The sequence below is a fragment of the Polypterus senegalus genome, chromosome 4 (assembly GCF_016835505.1).
Source record: "Polypterus senegalus isolate Bchr_013 chromosome 4, ASM1683550v1, whole genome shotgun sequence".
Lineage (NCBI taxonomy): Eukaryota > Metazoa > Chordata > Cladistia > Polypteriformes > Polypteridae > Polypterus > Polypterus senegalus.
In genome coordinates, this window is record NC_053157.1 from 112,029,385 (window position 1) to 112,056,137 (window position 26,753).

The 26,753-nt window shown below is 39.5% G+C and overlaps 1 protein-coding gene across 3 annotated transcripts in view; it reads right to left on the reverse strand.

Moving 5' to 3' along the window:
• The window catches only part of palld (palladin, cytoskeletal associated protein), a 451,471-nt gene that overhangs the window by 194,917 nt on the left and 229,801 nt on the right, over window positions 1-26,753 (reverse strand). For all 3 annotated transcript variants that reach the window (XM_039751167.1, XM_039751166.1, XM_039751168.1), the window contains one exon: window positions 6,807-6,982. In XM_039751167.1, the coding sequence (XP_039607101.1) occupies window positions 6,807-6,982 (176 nt within the window). The remainder of the gene's footprint in view (window positions 1-6,806; window positions 6,983-26,753) is intronic.

Genomic DNA, 26,753 nt, shown 5'->3' on the forward strand with positions numbered 1-26,753 from the left:
AAGTTTAAAGCAACTCAACATTCCCTTACATTATCAAGCAACATTATCTATGTCAGGAGCTGTGTGCTGTTCCCTACCAGTTTGACAGAATAGCCCTTAAATGTATACCCTGGCTACATCTTTTCCAGGTTACTGTGATGTACTTTCCCAGCCATTTAAGTCCTGTAATTCTGATTCTGTCTCTTTAAGGAAGATGATCAGGTGCCACTTCCATTGGTTTAGTCCTCTTGGAGGTATTTTCACAAACATTAGTATATTCCATGTGCCGTTCTGTTTTCACCTTAGTGCCCTTGCCTTGACCCCCAGTATGTCAAGCTGTGCTTTCTCTGCCTGTGTCAATAATTTCTATATGAATTATTAAAAAAGACAAAGTGCAAAAGCTGTATTAAAGGAAGAAACAACAGTGCAGTGTATTACTCCAGGCAAAATGTCAGTGATAATGCCCTGAATGCCTTTGAGGATGAGTTACTATCAGTTGAACTATTTGGCAAAACAAAGGATAGCTCATTCTGCACTAAAGCACCAGGAAATGATGGCAAACTTCAAGAAAACATTAAGAGTGGGACATTTACCGTTCAGTCACATCTGCATAAGAAGCCATGCTTTTGATAGTAAACAGGAACAAAACATTGCCACACTGTGTAAGAACTGGGGAGATTGTGGTTACTGTGACGGGGGGGCATTTCTTTGAAGAGCATAATAGAGAATGTTTTCACCCAATTCTTCCTTGCCTGACTTTGAAATGTATGCCAAAAAAAGGTTTATCCCACATCTTAGTACAAATGTAGGTCACAAGTGTCCACTGCAGTTGCCAGGAAAAACCAAAGGATATCTCTTTGCAAAGAGTTCATTGACTAGCCACCATCCTGAGCTGTAAAGCAAGGGGATCTACTTACATTAAATAATGAAAGGCACAATGCTCACTGTGAGATATCAGGTATTTATAGGTATGTCTCCCTGCCAATACATCAAACCTTGTTTGATATAGCAGCTCATTCATCCCTAGTCAAGACACCCAACACAAAATTGCATTCTTGTGACAACAATATTCAGAATAATTGTCTCTTCGCTTATTTATGAATTTATCTTTTTCACATATACATAAATACAAAGTGTTACTCAGTCCAGCATGCCAATAAGCAAACGACAAGCAAACTAAGGTACTGGTAAAGGAGGATCTGTACGGTACTTGTAACTCACATGAATAACACTCTTTGGAGGATAAAGGTTAAACTTTGGAAGCAGACAAAAGAACCAACAAAAGCCAAGCTAATTATATCATTAGAAAATAAACAATAACATTTTTATGGGTACTTAAGATGCCTTTCAAAACCAACTGAAAGCAGCCTTGGTTTGATGCAAATGGTAACAACCTAAAGGCAAAAGTTCAAACATGCTGCAACTCAAACAACTCCTTTTGTTGACTTTGACAAAGTTAATTACTGTCAAGCATGTTTCTTTTAAAAAAAGAGAAGATAAACAGGTAGGTGGGAAACCTGCAAGGCGTCACTGCCTGTCACACTTTTGACAATGCCCTTAACACTAGAATTACCAGAGTCTACGAAAAAATTCATTGATCCGGCCCATCTTAAAATCGTTCACACCTCTCCGCCAGCATCCTTTGTCATGTAAATGTGCCGATAAACACAAGCTGCAAGCAGCCGGCTATTCCATCCCCCCCACCGACTTAGAACATGTACAAACTTCTCCCATCTCATGCCTTGATTGATTATCTGGGAGTGAAGTGGAGTTTTAGAGTGGAAATAATAGATCGTTATTTGGAACACACGCATTTCATGTGTGTTCCGTTTCTACAGTAATCGGTGTAAACACATTGTTAAAACAGAAACTTTGTCATATCTATACTAATAAAAGGCAAAGCCCTCACTGGCTCACTCACTGACTCATCTCTAATTCTCCAACTTCCCGTGTAGGTAGAAGGCTGAAATTTGGCAGGCTCATTCCTTACAGCTTACTTACAAAAGTTAGGCAGGTTTCATTTTGAATTTCTACATGTAACGGCCATAACTGGAACCTACTTACGTACATATATACGGCCATAGCCTGTAGCTCGGTCGCCATGGGATTGAGTGCCTGCCCATATAAGGCCGTCCGTCAGCAGCAATCCAATAGACACGCTGCCGCTAAATATTCGCAGGTGAACGACTGTGCTTATGCAAACGAAAATGAGATGGTCAGGGATAGACTAGTGTTTGGCACAAACTCAGCAAAAGTGTGAGAGAAACTTTTAAGTGCCGGGTCTTAGTTAACATTAAATAAAGCCATGGACATCGCAAGATCGCACGAGATAACATAAGCACAGCTGCGAACCTTCGATGCATGTACTCCTAGCGGCTCACGTGAACTGACTGTGAACGCAGTACGCAGAGAACAAGCAAGAGCTCCAAAGAGCACTGAACAAAAAATGCATTACGCAATTGAGAAGGCAGCAAAAGAATATGAAGCAAGTGACGCATACAAGCATATTCATAAGCAGAAACAAAGCAAGGTGTAAACCTTAAGTTTAAATTAAGTTCATAGATACGCTGCCGCTGGCGTTTGTCATGCCTATGATGAATACGACTTTCGCGAGATACAAGTTTAATGAGAAGACGCAGGGTATAAATGAGACTTTTGATCATTTTGTAACGGAGTTAAAATTGGTGTAACAGAGTTAAAATTGCTGGTGAAGGACTGTGCTTATGCAAACGAAGATGAGATGGTCAGGGATAGAATAGTGTTTGGCACAAACTTAGCAAAAGTGCGAGAGAAACTTTTAAGCGCCAGGTCTGAGCTAACATTAAATAAAGCCATGGACATACAAGATAGCACAAGCACAGCTGAGAACTCTCGATGCATGTACTCCAAGCGGCTCACGTGAACTGACTTTGCAGGACTGGGAAAGGTAAACCCGTGCATGCAGTGTGTGATGTCTCAGATAAAGAGGAAGACGAGCTGCTTATTGATGCAGTAGGAAAGGAACAACCCTCTGACGCTGAACAAGCCTTTGTAGACATATCAATAGGAAAGCAAGGTGTAAAGCTTAAGTTTAAATTACGTTCATAGACACGCTGCCGCTAAATATTCGCAGGCAAATCCATAACTTAATACCAGGAATGCCTGTTAAACATCTTAGATTCACAAGTACCGATTTGGGTAGTGATCACTTCGATGAATGAAACCTGTTATCTTTACAACGGTTGACAACGGTTGAGATGGTCAGGGATAGACTAGACAAACACGGAATGTAACTTGAACACAACACATCCTCCAAATACGAACATGATTGAAAGAAATAATGATAATCAAATCCTTGATGACAGCAACACTCATAACAGTCACAAAACAATTACATTGACAATATTGTTACGTTATTTTTAAAATGTTTCCTTTTCTTTTTCATAACTTCTTTAACACACTACTTCTCCACTGTGAAGCACGGGTATTTTGCTAGTTTTAGTAATAAATGTTACAAAATGTACAGTAGACATAAATTATAGAAGGTTCAAGAACAACACAACAGCTTCTGTGGCTTAGCGGTAAGATTTACTGACTCAGAGCCCAGCAGGCTTGCTGTGCCTCAGAGACCTGAGTTCGATTCCCCATTGGGGAGAAAGTGTTTTTTCTTTTTAACCTCAAACGGACATAATAATTTATAAATTGGTATGCACTGTCAGTTAATGAGATCATTATATTTTCATGTGGGATGCTCCTTTTAAAATATTTTTTAACAATTGAGACTGCAATTAACATGAACAAGTGTCCTTATAACTGTTATTCTTAAGATCCATAACACACAGACAGACAGAGCACTGCGTAACAGAGAGACAGAAAGGCAGAGAAGTCACTAGATATATAAATAAACAGGGAAGGCACATGTACTGAAAGAAAAAAAAAGATCAATATGTGCATTGATCCTGCTGCACTGAATAAGCTCTGACACCCCCCCCCACCCCATCTGACTCTAAGTATGTATTCACCACATATCTTTCTAGATCAGTTCCATGTTGGCCCTTCTTCTAGGTTGTCCAACCTCTTTGTTTTTGCTGCCTTACTGCTTTCACTCTATAAAGCTCTTCTTCTATCCTAACTACTTATGAGTTCATCACTAGCTCTATCCTCTCTTTTCTTGTGTCCGAGAACAACTTCACAAGGGCTATTCCCCAAACAAAATCTGTTCTCCCTGCTTGGATTGTTCCCACCACCTCCTAGTGCTTCAGGTTGCTAATGGCTTGGTTATTAGCTAGCTCAGCCTTCCACTTATGGCTTGTTCAGACTTGGGCTTTGGTATTCTATACAGTCTGGTCTAGCAACTCTCTTGGCTTCAGCGCTAGCCTTGTTTTCTCATATTTATAGCCCAAGGTAATTGATCTCAATGGCAATTTAAGGATGTTCCTGTCCAAAAGGCCTACATCAGATAGGCACTATCTATGAAGTAGTTGATAGCCTTCATATACATTCTTAGTGATGTTGAAGTAGTAATTTCACAGAAGTTAAGGGGCCACATTAGTCTCTGGTACAGGATAAACTGATTGCTGAGCTTACCGAACACCACACCTTTTATCTCCCTGAGAGCTGGAATTGGCCTGCCCTTTCCAGGCCTTCAGAGAGTTGGTGCATGGTTAGAGTTGCCATGTGTCTATCAGAGAGCTCAGCTCTGTATCATCTTCCCAGGCTCTTGGTAGGTTGCTCTCCTACTAATGTAATTACACAGAGTCCTCACTGTATGGATAAACTGTGTGATTTGGTTGATTTAATATTCATTCTAGCCTGGCCAAGCAACTCTTCAACCCTTTTCAAAAGGCTTACTATACATGCATATGTCTGGAGAATGCTTGTAACATTATCCCTATAGCTCCACAATGCTGGGAAACTTCCAGCCCATGTGGCCTGCCACTGATTGAAATGATATTGAAAACTACCATAAATACGATGGGCAAGATGAAGCAAGCCATTGCTATTAATGTTTTAGCCAATGCCAAAATAGCTGGTGATAAGATTCTGCACGCATTCTGGGAGGTGGAAAAAATTCAAGAGTAAAAACCGTCAGCTAATGGTGTACAAAGCCAAAGTTGTTTGTTATGTCCAGCTAAATTATGTGATTATCTGATTTTCCTTGTTTTGCTGGCAACATCTGCTCCCAGATCATGGTTAAGTATTCCATACAGGCTAAGAAACCTGGGACACATGCTTTATGGCAGCTGTATACAACTGCTCTCTAGAAGACGATTTTCCCCTTTACATTTACCAAAGCAATGCCTCTAAACTGGATGATGTCACGTGAGTCTACTTTCATCAAGCACCAAAGCAGCGTCTGCACCAAACGTTAGTGTTTGAACACCTTGCAGAGAACACCACATGGGCCTGGAACTGAGGCAAACCTTGCCATTTCCACAATGTCCTTGATTTTTCTCGTCTTGGTTGGTGTGGTGTCAAATAGGGTGGGTGGTTCAGCAGGGTGTGGTAAGTGTCTTGTGGAGGCAAGGGGGGTGTCCCTGCAGTATCTTACCCTTCCTCTCCTCCAAGAGTCTTTGAAGGTACTGGAATTGGTTTCTCGACCTCTTGACCTCAACCTGCTGTCCTTCCTGTTTCTATATTTCCAGATTCACTCTGTGCTCCTTACGAGTACTCAGCTACACTTAATTTGGTTCCAACGTGCCTTGACGCCTTCCTTTTCGTGTCTTACTCCAGGTCTTCCTAACTAGGTACCTCCCTTTCACCAGCTTAAGGAAAGGCCAATTTTCTCCCTCCCGCCTGCCTAGCAATGTTCTTCCTTTGGACCATTTTGGCAAAGTGCTGCCTCCCTTTCCCATAAATGATGACACTAATGAAGTTCAACTTTGCAGCTGTGCTGCCTTGTAATTAACTCACTATTTAAAGCACATTCTGGTACTAGGCTGCTACTGCAAATCTGGAATTATTAGCACTGTGGTTCTCAGCCTGGTTTCCTACTTGTCTGACCTGTTTGCACAGTACAAGGATGCATCTGGTCATTATAGCTGTATTTTGCTCTCCCTAGATGTATCATTAGGCCAATGTATGTGATCACCTTTGTACATCTGTAGTTGCATTTCCAAATGATTATTTGTTCATTGGTCATTGCCTTTCCTGTCACTTCTTTGCTGTTCGTAATACTTGATCCATCTTCAGTCTCACTTTCCATCCCAATTCATGGTGGATCAATGGATTGTCTTTTTTTTCTTCTTACTTGTAGTTTCAATGTTTCAGTATTGACACTCTGCTTTTTAAAATGCTTGGCCCTGGGCTGCACAAGCTTTTTCATAACTTGACAATGAAAGTGCTACATTACAAGCCATTTACTGTATGTACAAATAACTTAGGTTTGCTGTTGCTGGCAAACAATGTCAACTTAGCCTCAACAAACATAGAGGACAAATATTACAAGAAGCCCAGGTTTTGAATGCTGCCTCATAGCTTCAGAAGCCTAGGTTTGACTACGGGCCTAGTCACTGTTTGTGTGGTGTTTTTACATGGATTTTATCGGAGTACTCTGGCTTTGTTCCACACCCTAAATTGAAGATGACTCTAATGTGGATAAGTACAGATATACAGTATATGTGACATGGGTAAGATGGGTGTATCACAGAATAGTCATTCCAAATATAAAGTAGTTCTTGTAATATTAACTTATTGACATAACTTGAACTTTGCTTTCCCCAGCTATATTGTACCAAACATGCAATTTAAAAACACTGACCAACAAACAGTGGTGTTTAACTGACACCAAATGTGCAAGCTAATCTTCCAACCTTCTTAATATGAAAAACATGTCAAATTGCCTTTACCTTCAACGTAAACCTCTGCTGAAGTATTGTCAGAGCCGAAGGAGTTTGTAGCTGTGCAAGTGTAGCGGCCTGTGTCGTCTTCAAAAGCTTCACTAATTACTAATGTGTGAAGGTCTCCATCTTTGCAGATCTGTATATCTGGTGATGTGCTTAGCTCCTTGCCTTCACAGAACCATCTGCAAGAAGGGAAAAACAAGAAGAGACATTTAAGAACTGTTTTCACAGAAACTTTGACAAAATGGTCTGCTCACACACTTGTCCGGATGTAGTAGACATTGAATCATTTGATCTTTATGACCATAAAATGAACAAAAATTAAATAAATAAGTAGAACTGAAACTGTGCCAAACAAAAGACATTAAATCACATGATTTATTGCTGCTAAACTATACCTGCATCAATTGCCTAAATGGGCCACCGTTTATACTTTCATGGCTCATCTGCTTATGCAATGGAGGCCAAATCAGGCTTTAAGGCATCTGTTTACTTTAACAGTGTATTGTGGTGTCAAGGGCATTAGCTTATCCTCCCACTCACAACTAAGGATGAGCTAAGACATATGAAGAAAAGCTTATTGCAATTCTGTTGTGCCAGATTCTAAGCAGTTATAAGGAACTATAAAAAGACTTCTGACAAAAAAAAATAAAAGTTCTTATTTCTACACATGAGACTCCTTTGAGCCCAGAGGGTGTTTAAAAGTAACTCAATGAGAATTCCATGTTTTCTATTGATGGAAGCAATGGGTTTGAGTAACACAAAGGATATCATTACTTATACTTTGTAATGGGAAAATGGAGCACTGTAGCACAAACTCATAAACAGTGAGCTAAAGTGACAGTAAATGCCAATATATAGTGTGCCATCATCCTTAAGCTTTTAAGCTGTGATGCTGAAAAAGGCTACTACTGATATTGCAGAATACAAGATAGATGGCCTAGTCAGATGAAACTTGACTTCTGACTAGAATAATCTACAGTTAAGGTGCAGATTAAATATTTTATTCACATCATGAAAAAAGCTTCCCTGCTTAGAAAAAACTGAAGGTAAAAAATAAAGCTGGAGAACCAAGAGTTCTGCATGCTACTGCTGAAAATGTTGCTATGCAAGTTCAAGAATTCAAAGATTTCACCTCTGAAAGTTGTGAAATTAGCCTAAAAAATAAGGTTTGCATGTTCAATTAAAAATAAGTAAATATTTGAATATATGCAAATGCAGTTTAATGATTCAGGGTGTTACATGTATGTTTGTATGTGCTTGTTTATACTTCATTATGGTAACAGTTGCAGCATCATCCACAACAAAAACAAGCACCAACAATGAAAAACAGTCCTAGCGGTACTTGGGCAACTGTTATTTAAATTTAAGAGCCATCAAAATCCAGAGCAACTTCATCTTATAAAAGAGAAGCATTAGCACTGCAGTCTTGTTTTTAGTCTTAAACTGGACAGTCTGTTGGGCAACAAATCACTATCCTTCACCCCTATCATTCAGTCATCCCTATGGCTTGGGCTACAAACAAGCTGAGTGAACCACCTGACCTGTCCATTCAAAGTAACAAAGTCAAAGTTTGTACAGGATATGTGGGGAATGCCCCAAGCAAGGCTGAGCTTTCTGATCAAGGCCACTTATGAGACCCTTTCAAGTCCTTGGAGCCTGCACCTCTGGTATGGCTCGAAGGAGACCTACCAACTCTGCGACTCACAGAACTTGTGCTGATACAGCGCATTGCCGCACCCACCACATGACAAACCAATTCAGGATCTAGATTAGGACCAGAGTGCAGCCATGCAACGGGTGACACCTCAGCACCAGACTAGTTCAGGTGGAGTGGAACAGTGTGAGTTTTATTTATGGTGGCTGAAGTGCCAATTCTGCCACCAACCCCCAAGTTCTTCCCTGAAGGTTGGTGGGCCTACATGCAGGGATGGATGCAGATGAACATCATACCCAGGATGGAGCAATTGCAGGTTAAGGGCCTTGCTCAAGGGCCCAACAGAGCAGAGTCCCCTTTGGCATTTACGGGATTCGAGTTTGCAAAATATACTCAATGTCTGTATGGCAGCATTACTGTGGTATAGATAGTGCCATGAACAAGTCCTGCGTAAGCTAGCTGAAATCCTGGAGGCATACAGGTCGGAAGCAAACAGGGCCAACCCAATAACTTCACAGCGGCTGGTCCAGTTTGTCAGGCAAGGGTGCAACGCTCAGAAAAGCCGCACAAGGATGTGGTCCCTCCTACCACCTGGAGGAGAGTGGGCCACAAGGGCTGACTTTGAACGTCAGTTGAAGTTCTCACAAGACATCACCCCAACCTGTTTATGGCCAGACATCATGCTCTGGTCCACGACTACTAGGACGATCATTATGCCTGAAGTGACTGCACCATGGGAAGTCATGATGGAGGCCGCCATTGAGAGAAAGAGGGAAAAGTATGCAGAACGGTTAGCTGCATGCTCAGAAGCAGGGTGATGGGGTTTATCTTCCCAGAAGAGGCAGGCTGCAGAGGCTTTACTGGAACATCCTCCCAGAGGTTCCCGAAGTCCCTAGGGATTACAGGCTCAAAGCTGAGGAAGGCCCTCAATGATCTGGCTCTGGCTCATAAGAAAGGATAAAGTGTAGGGAAAACAAGGATCCTAGAGTTGGCTGTAGGGGCAGTGGGAAAATGTCCCAACCACTGCTCCAACACTTCAAGATCTTCTGGGATTAAAGGAGCAAAACATCAATGAAAGGTTGCCCCGAGCTGACAACCCTGGAGCCAGCAAGGAGGCACTATCAGAGGTGTGTCAGGAAGAAATGCTCAGCAGGTGGTTCCACCTGTGCTATCATTTTGGAACTGACCTTTCAGTAGCAAGGCACATCACAAAACATTTGTATCACAGGACACAAGCTGAGTGCTACAAACAGGAACTATGCAACACTGTCACGCAGCGGACGCTTCTGCTACGCAAGCGTTGTGGTGTTCATACTTGCGCGCATACTTTACGTAAATCTGGAGGAATCCACCAGGTGGCAGTGCAAGATATTATCACGGTGAGAACAGGTTCGGCTTCTCTGTGTTGTGAATTGCCTAGAACACCTATTAAATTCCAATGGCACCTTACCACAATATCTCTGTAAAGGATGTTTATTGATTAAATCCATCAATCCAGGGATGTGTCCATTCCAGCAAGCATTGGGTATGAGTGAGAAACAATCCCTGGACGAGGCCTCAGCTCATCGCAAGGTGAATACAAGCACACACATACACTAGCGTCATTATAGCGGCACCAAATCCCCAAATCTGCATATCTTTGGAAGGAAACCGAAGCACAGTGTGGAATACAAGGAGGAAATACCAGCAACATAACTCCCTGAGAGACAGCAGTGCTAGCGCTCTGCCACCGTGTCACCCCCATGTGTGTAATAATTCCCGCCATTTGTGTGTAATTATTAACAGTATTCATTATTTAAACGAAATTATATGTAAAATGTAACATACACACTTTAATGCATTTCATCATGAAAGTGATATCAAGTATAAATCGAAGGATTCTAAATGTGCAGAGAGTTGGAATATCCATCCATTTTCCTACTCGCTGAATCCGAACACAGGGTCACGGGGGTCTGCTGGAGCCAATCCCAGCCAACACAGGGCACAAGACAGGAATCCAATCCCGGGCAGGGTGCCAACCCACCGCAGGACACGCACAAACACACCCACACACCAAGCACACACTAGGGCCAATTTAGAATCGCCAATCCACCTAACCTGCATGTCTCTGGACTGTGGGAGGAAACCGGAACGCCCAGAGGAAACCCATGCAGACACAGGAAGAACATGCAAACTCCATGCAGGGAGGACCCAGGAAGCAAACCCAGCTCTCCTAACTGCGAGGCAGCAGCGCTACCACTGCACCACCGTGCCGCCCAAGTTGGAATATCATACATTTAATTTGTTCTGTGTGGTGATCTATTGCTGCTTGCCACTGCTGTCAGGTCCAAGAAGCTCCTAGTGATTGAAAACTGGGATGACGTTTACGATGGTCTGCTTTAATAATAACGTAAACTATGAGGTTAAAGTGGACATTTCGAGATTAGAGCCGAAATTTCCACTTTAATCTCAAAATACACAATTTCACTGTGTCCTTCATTTTTTTCTCAGTGGCTCTAATACAGCGCTATACATTATATTGCTGTTGTGAAGTTGCAGAAAAAAGACGGCACAAAACATGGTATGTGAGACTTTTAAAATGTATCGTGTCTTTACAATCGGGAATATGCGACACTTGAATATAAAAGCACCACGAATGCATCTGTATGTCGGCATTTTGCTTCACCACATCGAACCATTCATCAAACAGCGAAGCACGCACATTGATCCCCGTAGGATCTGCATAGAGGCATTCCGTCACATGTAGATAGTAAACAGAGACTCTGACGTCACATTCCGATTTTTAGCACACTGCGCCCCCCGACTTTTTGCTGGTACTGCAACTCACGCACGCGTCGCGTTAATTTCTGAAATCCTGCTCAGAGGACGCGTGAAATGAACGCTGGGAACGCATGGCAGCCATGATGCCAGCGCATACGCATTCTGAGTGTGAAGTATAAACCGGCCCTTAGGCTCCTTCTCATGGCTGCTTTTATGGCTCACTGTACTGACAAAGATCAGGAGGAATCCAGGTCAGTTAGTAAAACTGTGGCAGTGTGAGAATAGCAAGTGAAGTAAAAAAGCACACAGGGACAAGCAGGTCAAAGGCTGGCTGTTGCATTATGTTTCAGAGTGGTGGCCCTGAAGCTAGGGATCTGCACTGGCAATCGGAAGGCTGCCGGTTTGAATCCCATAAATGCCAAAAGGGACTCTGCAACTTATTGTTTATGTTGTGGCATTTACAATAAAAAGTCATTGGGGCACTATTGGATTCACCTAAGGAAGCGGGATCATCACAGTATCAAGTCAGCACTACACACAATCTACTTTTTTTCTTCTTTACAGATACAAAAATCTATACTAATAAAAGGCAAAGCCCTCACTGACTCACTCACTCACTCACTCACTCATCACTAATTCTCCAACTTTCTGTGTAGGTAGAAGGCTGAAATTTGGCAGGCTTATTCCTTACAGCTTACTTACAAAAGTTAGGCAGGTTTCATTTCGAAATTCTACACGTAACGGTCATTACGGTCGACAACATCCGCCATGTTGAACTTTCTTATTTACGGCTCCATCTTCACGAAAATTGGTAGGCGGCTTCCCTGCGCTAACCGAAACCGATGTACGTACTTATTTCGATGGTATGACGCCACTGTCAGCCGCAATATTGAACTTCCCAACGTCACTAATTCTCCATCTTCCCGTGTAGGTAGAAAGATGAAATTTGGCATGCTCATTCCTTACAGCTTACTTACAAAAGTTAAGCAGGTTTTATTTCGAAATCTACCCGTAACAGTCATAACGGTCAACAATGTCCGCCATGTTGAACTTTCCTATTTATGGCCCCGTCTTCACGAAATTTGGTAGGCGGCTTCCCTGTGCTCACCGAAACCAACGTACATACTTATTTCGGTGGTATGATGCCACTGTCAGCCTCCATATTGAACTTTCCAACGTCACTAATTCTCCAATTTCCCATGTAGGTAGAAGGCTGAAATTTGGCATGCTCATTCCTTACAGCTTACTTACAAAAGTTAAGCAGGTTTCATTTCGAAATTCTACGTGTAACGGTCATAATGGTTGACAACGTTCACCATGTTGAACTTTCTTATTTATGGTCCCATCTTCACGAAATTTGGTAGGTGGCTTCCCTGTGCTAACCAAAACCGATGTACGTACTTATTTCAGAGGTATGATGCCACTGTTGGCCGCCATATTGAACTTTCCAATGTCACTAATTCTCCAACTTCCTGTGTGGGTAGAAGGCTGAAATTTGGCAGGCTCATTCCTTACAGCTTATTTACAAAAGTTAAGCAGGATTCATTTCGAAATTCTACGCATAGCGGTCGACAATGTCCGCCATGTTGAACTTTCTTATTCATGGCCCCATCTTCACTAAATTTGGTAGGCGGCTTCCCTGCGCTAACCGAAACCAATGTACGTACTTATTTCGGTGGTATGATGCCACTGTCGGCCGCCATATTGAACTTTTCAATGGTCTTTGTTACTTATGGGCCAATCTTCAAGAAATCTGGTACGCTGTTTCCCAACACTAACTGAATCCTACTTACGTACATATATACGTCCATAGCCTTCAGCTCGGTCACCGTGTGAGGCAGCGTTGGGTCCCCCATCCCAACACCTCCCACGTTGTTGGCTGCCTGCCTATATAAGGCCGTCCGTCGCTCTGGTCTCTACATTTTCTTCCTTGCTTCGCCATGGGATTAACGTCTCCCTGCTAATAACTACAGCCTTTTTATTTAATCCACGGCTTCTCCGCTGTTTTATTGTTAGTTTATTACGATTATAGTTATTGTGTAGGTATTTTAGATTTACTTTACATTGTTCAGGTACCCATTTCCTTTATCATTCCAACCGTACCCCCATTAACATGTCTATCGAGGTGATCACCATCGATCAAAAAACTGTCACTTACTGGGTTTCCATGCCCGGAGATGGCACCTGCCTTTTCCATTCTCTGTGTTACATATTGCACGGCCATATCAGGCTCACTCTTGATATCCGGAAGAACATTGTGTCTTATGTATTGAATGACTGGGACAGGTTCAAGGTGTGGACTGATGATGGTACAGGATCACCATATAATTATACTACACAGGAGCACTATAAGAGTGAAATGCTTAAGCCCTTCACCTATGGTTCTGCATGTGAGTTGATGGCTGCCGCTAAATTGTTCGGTTGTCGCTTTCAAGTGTACCGAAATGGCCAAATATTTTACACCTTTTGACAACTGCCAGTGCCTCTTAAACATCTTAGATTCACAGGTGACGATTTCAGTAATGGACACTTTGATGTTTATGAATGTTTAAACTCTCAAAAGCTGGATGTGAAGTTATCGATTAAACCGGTTGAGTGCTTACAACGCTTGACAGAGGCCGAATGTCACTTCAACACAAGTCCTGCAAATACTGTCGTAATTGAAACAAACCATGAAACTCAAACCGATTATGACAGCAGCAATCCAAGCTGTGAGATTTGAGACAAGATTACTGTTCACATGGCCAAATGTACGTTGCATGCTCAAGAGTAAGCTCAGGGCAGAGCTTGGTCATATTACAACCGGAGGGCCGAAATCAAAATGTGGTATACAAAGAGATCCTTAATAAATAATTATTGGTATATTTTCCCTCAGTTTAAAAAGGTTTAATTTTCTTCTTAATAAAAATTTTAAGGCAGTACTTCGCAGCTGCGAAGCGTGGGTATTTTGCTAGTATTTAATAAACGTTGCCTAATAATTCCATAAATGAATTAATAAATCCTTAGACACCAATTAGGGACCTCAGATTTAAGAGTAAATGGGATAAAATCAGATGTAAAATGATACGTTCTGACCACCAGAGATGCGTTTACAAAAACTGCTCTGAGTACACTTGTGGATCAAAGTGCACAGCAGTGGGATAGAGAAAAAATATATTGTGAAGGGGTCTGGCTGTAATATTTACTAATGAAGATAACAGGTTAACTATTCAAAACTTACAAAAAGTCTGATCATGAAACTGAACTGCAAAAACAGTTCCATAAAATACTACAGCTTTAAATAGCACATTTGGAGTAACACAGTGCCAAAATTAGAGCAGGTAGAATCACATGTCAGCTTTTGACATTGAATAAGACCTTTTTAAATAAATTCAAATTATATTTGAAAAGTGGCCTTTGATCTGACAGCCTTCTAGGGTCATAGATTACTAAATAGACTACTGTAAATACCATCACCAAGAAAGAAAAAGAAAACAAAAAACTTGTGGATTCTTTGGAATGAGTGAATGCCACAATGTGTCTACAGAGAAACTGCAGAAATATCTGCTTACCCTTGCTATTGTCGACGTCCCTTGACCTTAAAGCTAGACAACTGATCCCTCCCTATAGCTTATGTCTCTCATCTGTCTATGGGTTGATGCTGAGAGAAGCACAACTACATAACAGGTAATGCCACCAGTCTCCTTTGACATAAACACACTGTAAACTGAATGCCCTCTTTACTCAGCCACTCTATTTCTCATATGTAACTGATTGCACATTCTTATACAGAATCCTATGTTTAGTCAATGCTGTTTAAAGCAAGACAGCAATGACTGTGTGTGGTAAGAACGGGCAAGACTAAACATTTTAATGACTCTTGATACACTTATACTGGTCCTTAGCCATGTCAGAAAGAGTGTATCATGAACATCAACTCTTCTGAGTATTTCTCATTATGACAGTATCATGGGTGTAACGAAAATGACTACTACTTAAAAAAATATCTTGCCAACAAAGGTCCTGTGGTCACAAAAAGACAATTGATAAAAGAGGTTGAAAGAGCCTGATGTTGCTTGCACAAAATTATAGATACACAGTTAACATCCAATGACAAACAATGGTACTGAAAAATTCATCTATGAAAGCAAAGCTTGTTGTACTTTGTAACAATTGGGGCATAGAACCCAACAGACCAATGGAGTTCACTTGTCTGTAACAATAAAAGTAAAGACAGATGCAGCAGGCTAGGAAACATAAATACTGAAGGGATGACAAAACATTGTGTGATTTGATGATTTGATGAATCCTAGTTTTTGGTAATTCATACTCAAGGGAGACTCAGGATATGGGGAAACAACACAGGTGTATAGATACAGTTTGACTAATGGGTGCATTACAGGATAGTGATACATGAGCAGCGGTGTGAAGTGTGTCTTTTTGGTAATAATTGAGTCCCTTGTTATAAGTAGGCAAACATTTAAATATCCCAGGAAAACAAAATATCATTGCCAAGCAGGTGTATCACTCCATGGCAACAACATACCCATCTGTGAATGGCATCTGTGAAAAAGAAAATTCTCCTTGCCACAAGGCTTAGAAAGTCATGGAATGTCTTCAAAAGCTTGAATGTGAAATACGCTTGATAAAATGACCTGCGTAGTTATCACATCTACATCGAAGACAACATCTATGTGAAAAGGAGCTATCTTGGAGAAGAGACCCACCACCAGCTGAAGGTTATGCTGGATTAAACATTTATCACATTGCAGAGTCCATTTCCTAACAAACTCGCTTAGAAGAAAAGCCTCATCTTAACAATATACAATATACAAATGAACAAGTGTGTACAGTATTTTTTTATTATACCAATGCATACACATATATACATTTTGAAATTGCTTTCCAACTTAAAGATACCTACTTACCAGGTATACAGTGGGCTCCAATGTCCACAGATCTTTATTTAAATTATAAAAGATGCACAATTAACCAGCCAAAGCATTTAATTATTTTTACTATAATCTGTTTTTCACTTAATATTGTTGGTTATAATATAGTATATTAACAGAGAGAGATGGTTGGACATAATGTGAACAAAACTTGAAATTTTAATAAGGGTCTGTATACTTTTCATATCCTTTGTATGAATTACAGTATACATACAACATACAAATTACATAATAAAATTCTACAAAATTCAGACCTACTCTTAAGTGCAGATATTTTATTTAATGAGTTATACTACTGGGTTATTGCTTCTTCCTGCTGAATATGCTATATATTTATCTGAAGATTTCATTTCATTTCTAGGGATATCTTTACCTTTGGAAATTTACTGTATAACCTGTCAGCCTCAGAAAAAGAACATACTCAGTGTTCAATAAATAATCCATTCTCTGCTGTTGCGTGCACTATAGGGACAGTCGGAGTATGACTAATGCTGTTATAATGCCAAAGAGGAGAGATGAGCGACAGGTGATGCTCTCTCCTCAAGGCTTTCCTGGCAGCAAAAAATGAGTAGTACAAAGCCATCTGCTCATTGCCCTAAACAGCCAATCTCCCTCTGACTCAGAATGTAACCTCAAGTGATTCATTTACCCTGACATGAACTACTGTGTAGCTTTGTTGCTGAATTAAAATCACACTGCAGACACTGTATTATACGTTAGTGGTCCATAGGAAAGAATGGTGTCCTGGGGTTAATTAATTGAAGAGAGAGAGAGAGAGAGAGAGAGAGAGATTATGAAATGTCAAAGATGTGGAGCAGAGGGCCTCCACATGATATGTACAGTAGATGGAACTCATATAGATTGGAGTGTTTAGATTTAAATAAACTAGGGAGCTCTGCTCCCTGCTCGCCTTGCTCGCCAACCCCCATGCGAGCCCCTATGTGCTAGTAATTTCCAGGATCTGCCACTTGAGACGAATCATGCTGTGCTTTTGGATAAATACATATATTAACTCTGTCTTTGATGTCTCCGTCTTTTGAAACTATTATTGCTCACAATTCGTCACATATTGGTTTATTATATATGCAAGTGTGATCTTTCTGATTCATATAGAAATCCAATAAAACTTCTTTGACTGTGTTTTTCAGATACATTTTCTGTAAAATGCGATACTTTTGGACATATTGATTTGTATCCATTATCGGCTGTAGAATTTCTAATATGTCCGATCGTTTAACTCGTTTGATTCTACGTTGCATCGCTTCTCTGTGATCATAAATATAAACTTGAGGTTCCTTTGAAATTAAACTTTAATTGTTGCAGGACCACAGATTCTTATAGCGTTTGGTCCTGAATCATGTAAATCTATGTTTTGAGCATTGAATGATGCAAACAGATTATTGTAGATAATGATATTTTACTTGTGTTTGTGGATTTCACTTTCACCAAATAACAAATCTTTTATTTCTCATGGATATGCCTCTTCATCAGAAAGAAACACTACTTTTCCCTGAATGCAACACAAATTAGACAATCTACAAGTCTCCAATTTAAACTTTAAAGCCGAACAATATCTACGTACTTCTGTCATATCACCTATGTCTTTTCACTGTTCCGTTATTTCACCGAGTAATAATTTCCATTTGTTTGCTCTAGTTTGATCTTTACTATCAGTTTTTTGAGACTTTAGAATTTTAGTACTTTCACAATCTCTAACCTGCTCCGAAAATTGTGGGAGGGATAAACAACAGATGACATGGTTTTCATCATGAAATTGTTTTTAGCAGTTTATTGAATACTGAGTTTAAAAAGGAATAACTAAATACAAAGAGATACAGTTAATGAAGAATTATGTAGTTTCTATGTGTTTAAATTGCCATTCCCTTTCTGGTACATTGTATGTGTTTGATGAGGTTTTCCTGTTTTGCTATTGCACTTCAGTATCTTGTATTTACTGGCTTCCTCAACTCTTTGCTTTTGTTTTTAGGATTTAGATTTTTGAATAGTGTCTCGGGATTTGTTTGCTTAGGATTACCTTGTTGGTAGCTCCTTTTGACTATTTTTTGCTCTTGTGAGCATTTTGCCAAATGCATGTGAATGTTACCTATCCATTCTATGCTGTCTTACTTTGTCACAGATGTACAGTATATGTAAACTATAAAGAAACAGTTTGCTCTATTTAGGACAAAGTGTAGCAGCATTCTCATTCTGCTTAATGCTGGCTCATAAGTGCAAAAACATGCTGGCCTGCATATGTACGTGACAAAGGTACAAGCAGTCTTTAGCTCACATCAGCTGATTAGTTGAAAAAGCTGTGAAAGTCAAATGTATGGAGGGCTGAGGGTCAGTTTTTTTCTTTTTGAGTGGAATGTCAGGAAGTAGCTGGTAAAGGGGTAGCTGGTCCTGTAGTCCCTTTTCTGTTGGAGGTAAAAGAGATATAAAAGTACAATGCTGTTTTTGCCTTGCCCTGTACTAGCTGGTTTTGACAGTTTTCCCCTCCCTAGTGGGGCATTTTGCGTGTATTTTGGGACATTTACGAGTATATTTGTGAACTTTGAGAGTTAAGTGCATTGTAGCCTGATGTAGGCCCAAGCCTTTTGATGCATCTCTTCTTAGTGCACTAAAATACACCATTCAAGCCTGCTTAACTTGCCTTTTTGAAGCCCTCATTTCTCATTAGCCCTATTTCTATTTCAGCATAGCATACTGTTTTTACTTTATTTAAAGGTTCTGCTGTGCCATTGTTACCTACAACAATCTGTTCTTCCTGGCCACAAATTGGGATGTTAAGGCAGATGGGAGACAAAGGCATTGAGCTGCATTGACCACAGGGTAGAAAACAACTCTGTACAAGATGCCATTTAATTACAATGCATACTCATCTAATTTGAGCAAGTCAACATTACATGTAAACATCATTAACTTAATAGAGGAAGCCCACACAAAGAGAAAAATGGACAAACTTAAAATATTAGTGACTGATCTCAAATCAGAGCTTAAAACTCTGATGTTGTAACATTGCAACACCACACATTACAAATAATGAATACTGCAAAAACTGACAGCTGTTTTATATCTTAACAGTAGTACTTTGTTTTTATATAAAATTTTCAAAACTGGTCTTCTAGTATGGTAAAACACAACAGGACGGCACATAACACTATGATAATGGTACAAATATAGTAAAATTATCTGACAGGACTATGTGATTATTTAAACTGACCAATACATGTACATTTAATACATTCTGGAAAGACAGAAGTTTGCATATCTAAAAATTTGTCTAGCTTTGACTTAACAGAAATATGAAACATTATGTACAACTCATAACTATGTAACTGTCTAGTTTCTAGAGAAAAACAATATCATCATGATTATAAGGAACCAGCCCTGCCAAAAGGCAACAGCAATCATTAGGTGTCTCAGAGTAGATTGCATTGGCATAATCACAGAAAATAGAATGATTCATTGCTATGTACAGTTGTTAATTTTATTGGTTATTTTAGATTTGTGTCATTGGCTTCAGAGTCACAAAGGTTCTAGCAATGTCTTTAGAAGTACCAAGCAATTTTACAAGTAGCACTATAGAGAATATCAAAGATAAAATAGCCAGCCAGAGGACATCCTAAAGGCAAGCTCATTCCATGCCTTTTTCAAAGCTTATAACATGTAGAAAGTAGTAAGACAATATACTGTATTTAACAAATATATTTCTTATTAAATGGAAAAATTATATTTTTATAAAATGGAAAAATAACAGTGCACAGATATGAATATATCAGAACTGGCTGACACATTAAGAACACACAATGAAATAAAATGTTTAAGCAGCAGATTTCATTTAAGGTACAATTTTATCACTGATCAAAAACAATTGATTAATATTAAAACAAGTGGTCAACTCTAAGAATCAATGGTGCAAGTATTGAGCATTGATCATTGACACATCCAGTAAAAAAAAAAGTTTATATTAAAATACTTAAAGCAAGGGATAATGAAAGTGTAAGTCATTTAAGGAGTAACCTTGGATTATTCTAGGCAATGTCAGCGAAGCTGACAAAGATTGCTAAACCTAATGATTGTTTAAAATAAAGATTTTTAAAAAAATTAGGGCTAATACAATCTTCCATCTCATGTCAAGACTACACCTCTTTTATAATAAAGCATAAAAACTTCTTTACTTTTGTTTTGTGAAAAATACATTTTTTCCAGAAGCCCAAATATAAATACCGCCCAGGTTACTTAAACTCTATTTTTGTCTGATACTAATTATTTAGCACCTTGTAACAGGCCACCAGGCTTTTTCAATTAGCTATGATTATCCAATTTATTAGAGGCACAGAAAACTACAGTGAATAAAATGCCAATGGGAATGTGGATTTGGTGTTGTTCTCAGGGGAATGAGACCACAAAGCACTGACATTACAATGCTCCTAATGAATAGGAAAATAAACTATTTACAGTACTGGAGACATTACCACACCCCTAGAACCCTGTCATAAGATGACATTAAATTAAATGCTTAACTCTTTCCAAATGTAGCTCTTTCACTCAGACCTCATGATGTTCCATACTTTCTCCCCTTTCTTCTAAATTCACGTATATTGTTAGAAAGCAAACATTATCACAACACATGCAAACAACTGTTTCCTAAGAAAACACCCAGTCTTTTTAGTTAATCCAGGGCACATATCAGAACACTCACATTTATTGTGATAACAACTTTAAAGTGAAAGCAAAGCACTCTCCTATTATACTGCACACTGCATATTTTTCTTCATGTTTTATATATCACACTTCCCAAAATTTCAAATTAACTGCATCAAATTAACTTTGCACAGCCAGTGCTGGATATAATCATTCCTAGACAGTCAAACTATTTTACTATGCACAATTTCTCAAAATACAAAACACAGCTATGAACTCATCATAAAACATGGTTTTATACACCCAATAATTTTATAGTTCGATAAGATAAGAGTTGTAAAATACTATATATCACTAAATATCTAAATGCCTCTGTTAACTCTCTATAAAATTCCCATCCCGATAATTTTTTCACTAATTAAGCAGCCCTTAGCTCCCCTTGTGGTAGAATTTCTTTCCAGTCTTGCATGCCTAGCAACAGTCTCCTCTGTCTCATAGTGCTTCACTTCTTCTACGGTTATGTTTTAATTCTCTCTTATATTCAATCCTTTGTTGTTCTCAGCAGTAGTAGTTTGTAGGCACAATCTATGGGACTGTTTTGCTGCCCCCTGTTTAAAGTGTTTAACCCAACTTCTGGCTCTGCTAATGCTCAAGCATTGTCTCTTTCACTCAGAAAAGGTGCAAGTTAATATCAACTGCGAGAATCTCCTAATTCACAAGGAATTCAATCACCACATTTTGTTGTCAAATATGTCTTTGACATTTTCTCATATTTAACTATGTTTATGTGACCAAGGCAAGTGACACCATTTATGATTCAGGTGAGAGACAGTTACTTAGATGTGAAATATTGGTCAGTTGACTGTGCATTGCAATACTATCAGTAATTTATTGGTAATTTCAATATGCCTATTAGTGATGACTAAACCCCACTGAATTTGCTTCAGTTCGAGTTCAGCAACAATTCGGATATATTCAGGAAATGCTGCAAAATGCATTGAAGTCAATGGGGAAGGAGAAACTAAACTCGTCTTTTATGTGCCCCCAGAGCTACAGACATGTCTGACAATTATACTGGACCGATTGTTGTGGCCAAAAATGTGAAAATGTGAGGCGGCAGTGCTCATCATTGTGCATGTGCCTCCATGAGATAAAATTATGCTCTGAGTCCACAGTACTCTGAACCCTTTATCTCTTTCTGCGTAACACCCAGAGAGCCTGGGACGCAAGGGATTATGAATACTCTGTGGGCTATCCCTGTCACTATCCAATCCTTGCTACACAGCGAGGAGCATATCATGCTTGATCTACCAGTGATAATACCTGTACATTTTATTTATATGGCACCTCTCCTATGCTCAAGCAGTGAAGACACAATGTACAATGAATCTGTACAGAATATCTAAGTATTAACATAATATTCTCATTATGGTCAGCTAATGTAACCCTCAAAAGAAAATACAGCTTTTTTTTTTTTTTAAATGCATGCAAGGTGCAAACGGGACACCCCAATCAAGAATCATATCTGAAGGCCAATAACAGTGAGGCAGCAATGCTTTCTTACTGTAGCACCATGGTGAATGATTTGAGAAACATACTGTCATCTTATTCAATTGTACATTATAGGCACCTTCAAAAACTTTACCAAAAAGGACGTATAGCAAAATAAAATAAATAACTCAAACCCTGAGCAGATGGAGCACAACCTTCATATCCTAATGCTCTCTCCCAATTTGACGGTCTTGTAAAATGCAGAACTGAGCAGCCCATATAAAGTTTCTCCCTACCCTGAAGAACATAGTGGCAAATGCTGAGCTGAAAGTAGAAAATAGAACCAAACAAAATATCCACAGCAACTGTGTATAGAAACACAGAAAAGCCAAAGTCAATCTCATTCTGTATTCCAGGAAAACAAACAACATTTCCAATGTATGGCATCTCAATAATAGTATCCATTCAGTTACATTACTGAAAAAGTACTTCAAAAATCAACAAATAGTACATTCTTTGAATGAGATAAAGTAAATATACTAATTTAATTTGGACTTGTATTAAGGAATGCTTTGTTGCATTAAAGTGTAACACTGTGATGGAATGTCTAGAATTGCTGCCTCATAGCAACGGGATCCAGGGATTTGAATCTAAACCCGGGAACTATTTGTGTGGAGATTTCATGTCTCCCCGTGTCTGTCTTAGTTATTCAGCAGGTGTTCTTGTTTTGCTCCACATCCAAAAACACGGAGGATGGAATAAACAACAACTATAAACAGGTCCTGTATACAGTATTATTGCATGTATGCATGTAATGAACTGGTACTTTATCCAAGTTTTAATTCTTCCTTGAGCTATATGCCCTAGGACCTACAACCTAGAACTTTGTTAATGAGATTTAGAAAGTTAATGAATTGAAAATACAGGCAGTGATAATGTGCAGTAAAAATAATGATGAAAAGTCACAAAAGACATGTGGCACTCATGCTACTCTACAGAGTCCATGAAAAGAGATGGGTTGTAGCATGCACCATGCATTTGTTGCATGATTGAAAGCTTTACATAACTCCCACTATAATAAATAAGAGTAAAGACTCCAGCAATGCTCTACAAGCATACAGTAAATACACATTTAACTAAAAAACATTTTCAGTTCCGGAAATCATGGTTGACAGCCATCCATAGTATACCCACGTGCTACTTGTAAAACAGAAACAATTTTTTTGAACACTTCACATTTAAACACATTTGATACTCATTTCCATCATATCTATAATTTAAGGAAGATATACCAATACTGCACACTCCCAAGGCCATCTATCAATTTACTATATCTACCTAATCAAATCTTAGACTGTCTATGTCAGCATCAGTTGGCTCAAGTTAGGAACACTGCATGAAAATTGCTGTATCCGGACAAATATGGTATGGGAAATCTCCGCTAAACTTTGCGTTTGCCAGATGTATGAGGTAGAGTGCTTGGAAAGGTAGCATGCAAAAGGAAATTTCGTGAAACAACCAGATACCTTACGTATGTGGATGTATACAGGAATCGGTGGAAGTTTCAAAGAATCCTCACAGCTAGCAATGAGGTGTGAAGACTGTGTGGTGTAAGAGCCTTTCATATGTTAATGACCATCAAGTAGAGGCGTTGTCTTTGTTATCATAGCCGGGTGGGGGGATTAGCAGCAGGCTGCGTACTGCTCTTCCCAAAGAGGCTATCCAGCGTCTTGATGCGTTTGAGCGCAAGTTCGGCGAGCAAAGACCGCAGGAAGAGTCAAGCCATGCGCTTAAAAGAGTCAAGAGGGCATATAACGTGGGCATTGCGGTAAGTTGAGCTTTATGTTAGCCGACAATATAGTAGAAAATTATACCTCGCCAAGTTAGCCTAAGTTAGCGCTTGGCTACACATCTACTTTTGTTCTTTGTGTCTAGGTTATTTAACAGTTTGTCACATCCAAATTATACGATGTTGTTTGAAAATTCTTTGTTTCCCATGCATGTATGCATGTATCTACTAAAGCGTTTTTAATTCAATGTTACAGAAAGCTGTAAGGCGCCTCCATAATTCGGAAAACAGCCCGCAAAAATATGATCCACAAACTGGGTAAGCAGTGTTTTTATTTTAATATGCTATGTATGGGGTTTAATGTAATCATTTTAAATGTAATTAATGACACTACTCTCTTTCCACACAGAATAAGTTCACCTCATAACCAGGCAGTAATGACATATCTGCTGGAGGAATTGAAGACGACTTTTGCAGATGCAGACCCTGAGTGTATAAACAACAACATTTATTTATATAGCACATTTTCATACAAAAAAATGTAAAAGGGGTAATTTATGCACTTAATATTTGTATACAAAGGGGAATTGTTATTATAATTATGTTCATCTCCCCTTTATTGTTGTCCCTCTAATAATTTGAATTGGTTTTGTCTCTTATATGAATTATTTTTTTATTCAGCATGCTGTAGGACTTACTATGAGACATTGCGGAGGAAATACTCTTTGTCTCAGCCAGGAAAGTCCTAGCTAAGAGACTCCATTAAGATAGGGGCTAAAATACCGACAAAGGAAAAGACAAGTAAGTGTACAAATTTATATATATATTATATAAAGTTTGGTACATCTCTGGGTGTTTTTAGGGGTTAACATATGGTGTGTTTTGCAGTTGCTGGAGTCCAAATCTAGAGTCATCCAAACAGATGCAGAGAGAGAACTGTGGCAGACTGCAATTCTGGACCTGATGTCCGATGAAGAGGATGCCATCGTTGACAGGAACCCACAATTGTCTGAGCTTTGCCAGCAGCTTCAGTCCAGATTGGAGGCGGATATGCGCTATGCTCTTACACACCGTCAGCGTGTAAGAGCTGATGGAATCGGGCCAGAAGAAGATTCATTTTTGGAACTTTAATACGCACTGGTGCATGTGTTTGTTTCAGTTTGTTTCATTGCTTTTAATTTACTTGCACCGTCATATTTGCACATTTTTTTCTTCATATTTTCAGTTTTTTTCTTATTCTTACGTTGTACAGTATATTTATTAGTGTTTGGTTTTATTTTAATAAAAAACATTTCTGAATCAATTTTATTCTCATTTTTTAAACGGTGCGGGGGATGTATAATACAGTGGGGGGTGGGGTGGGGAGTGTATATGGTCCGTCTACATACCTGCCCAATAACCAATCAAGTCACTAAGCTATGAGGGCTTGGGTTGGGCTAAAAAAAAAAAGTGTGACCAATGGAAGTGTGTTTTTTTTTTTTTAAATTAACCAATCAATGTTGAGATAAAAGACCAATGTAGAACAGCAGAGGTGTGCAGAGGTGTAAAATGCAAATGGTTCTTGAGGTGTGAATGTCTCCTTGAAAGAAACAAGAAACAAATGGCTGTACCATGGAAGAATCCCTCAGCAAGATACATCCGAATTGGTATCAATCCAGACGTATCCTAGGTTGGTGGAATTTGATGTATACGCTCAGTGGTACTTGTAGATACTTCCGAAAATCAGTGTTGTACACAGGAGTTTCCTAGTACAGATACACCTCTTTTCATGCAGTGGAACCAACCATGACTGGGGCATCTCAAGCAGACAGCCATGCTCATATAACCTAACCCTTATGTCTTTAGGATGGGGAAGGGTACAAGAGTACCATGAGATATACCTATATAGGAATTAGAAGATCATGCAGACTCTACACAGACAGTGATCAGGCTGTGAATACAGTTTCCTGGAGAAGTGAGGACACGGTGCTAATTTACTATCTTGCTTCTGGGCACCCCAATAGGACTAAAGTATTTAATAAATAACAGGAATACTGTATTTCTAGGAAAAAATATATCCCTGAATGCATTGTTCCTTTTTAAGACTACTTTTATTTTACGCCAAATTAAATAGAAATAATCAGTAAACCAACATGAAAAAATCCTGCTTATCGCAGCATTCATAATTCAAACTATGCAAGTTACCCAGGCCCGTCGCGACAAGGCAGGCAAACCAAGCAATTGCTTGGGGCCCCGAGCTGGCCTGGGGCCCCAAGACAACGACTGGTTAAGAATAAAATGCAGCGACAAACTGTGTGAGCCCCCCATTGATAGTGAATGCAGTAAAGTGCAATGACACTGTTATCGGGATCCCCCTCAAGGGGGCTCCCCTCGCTGACAGCAGCCAGCCAACCACGCGATCTCTGCTGCCGGCAAAATACAAAACTTCCTCGGCAGTCAGGAAGCGGAATTATGCTTCAGGAAGCCAAAAAAGAAAGAAGAGAAAGGAAGAGGAGGATAAGAAAAAACAAGACAGTGGTAAGTGATAAATTACACACTTAAAATAGCTCTACTTGTCTTGTACAAATGGTGCAATTTTGCAGCAGGTAGGCTAGCAGAAATATGTTTACAGTAATCCCTCCTCGATCGGGGTTTTGCTCCAGAACCCCCGCGATAGATGAAAATCCAAGTACAAACCA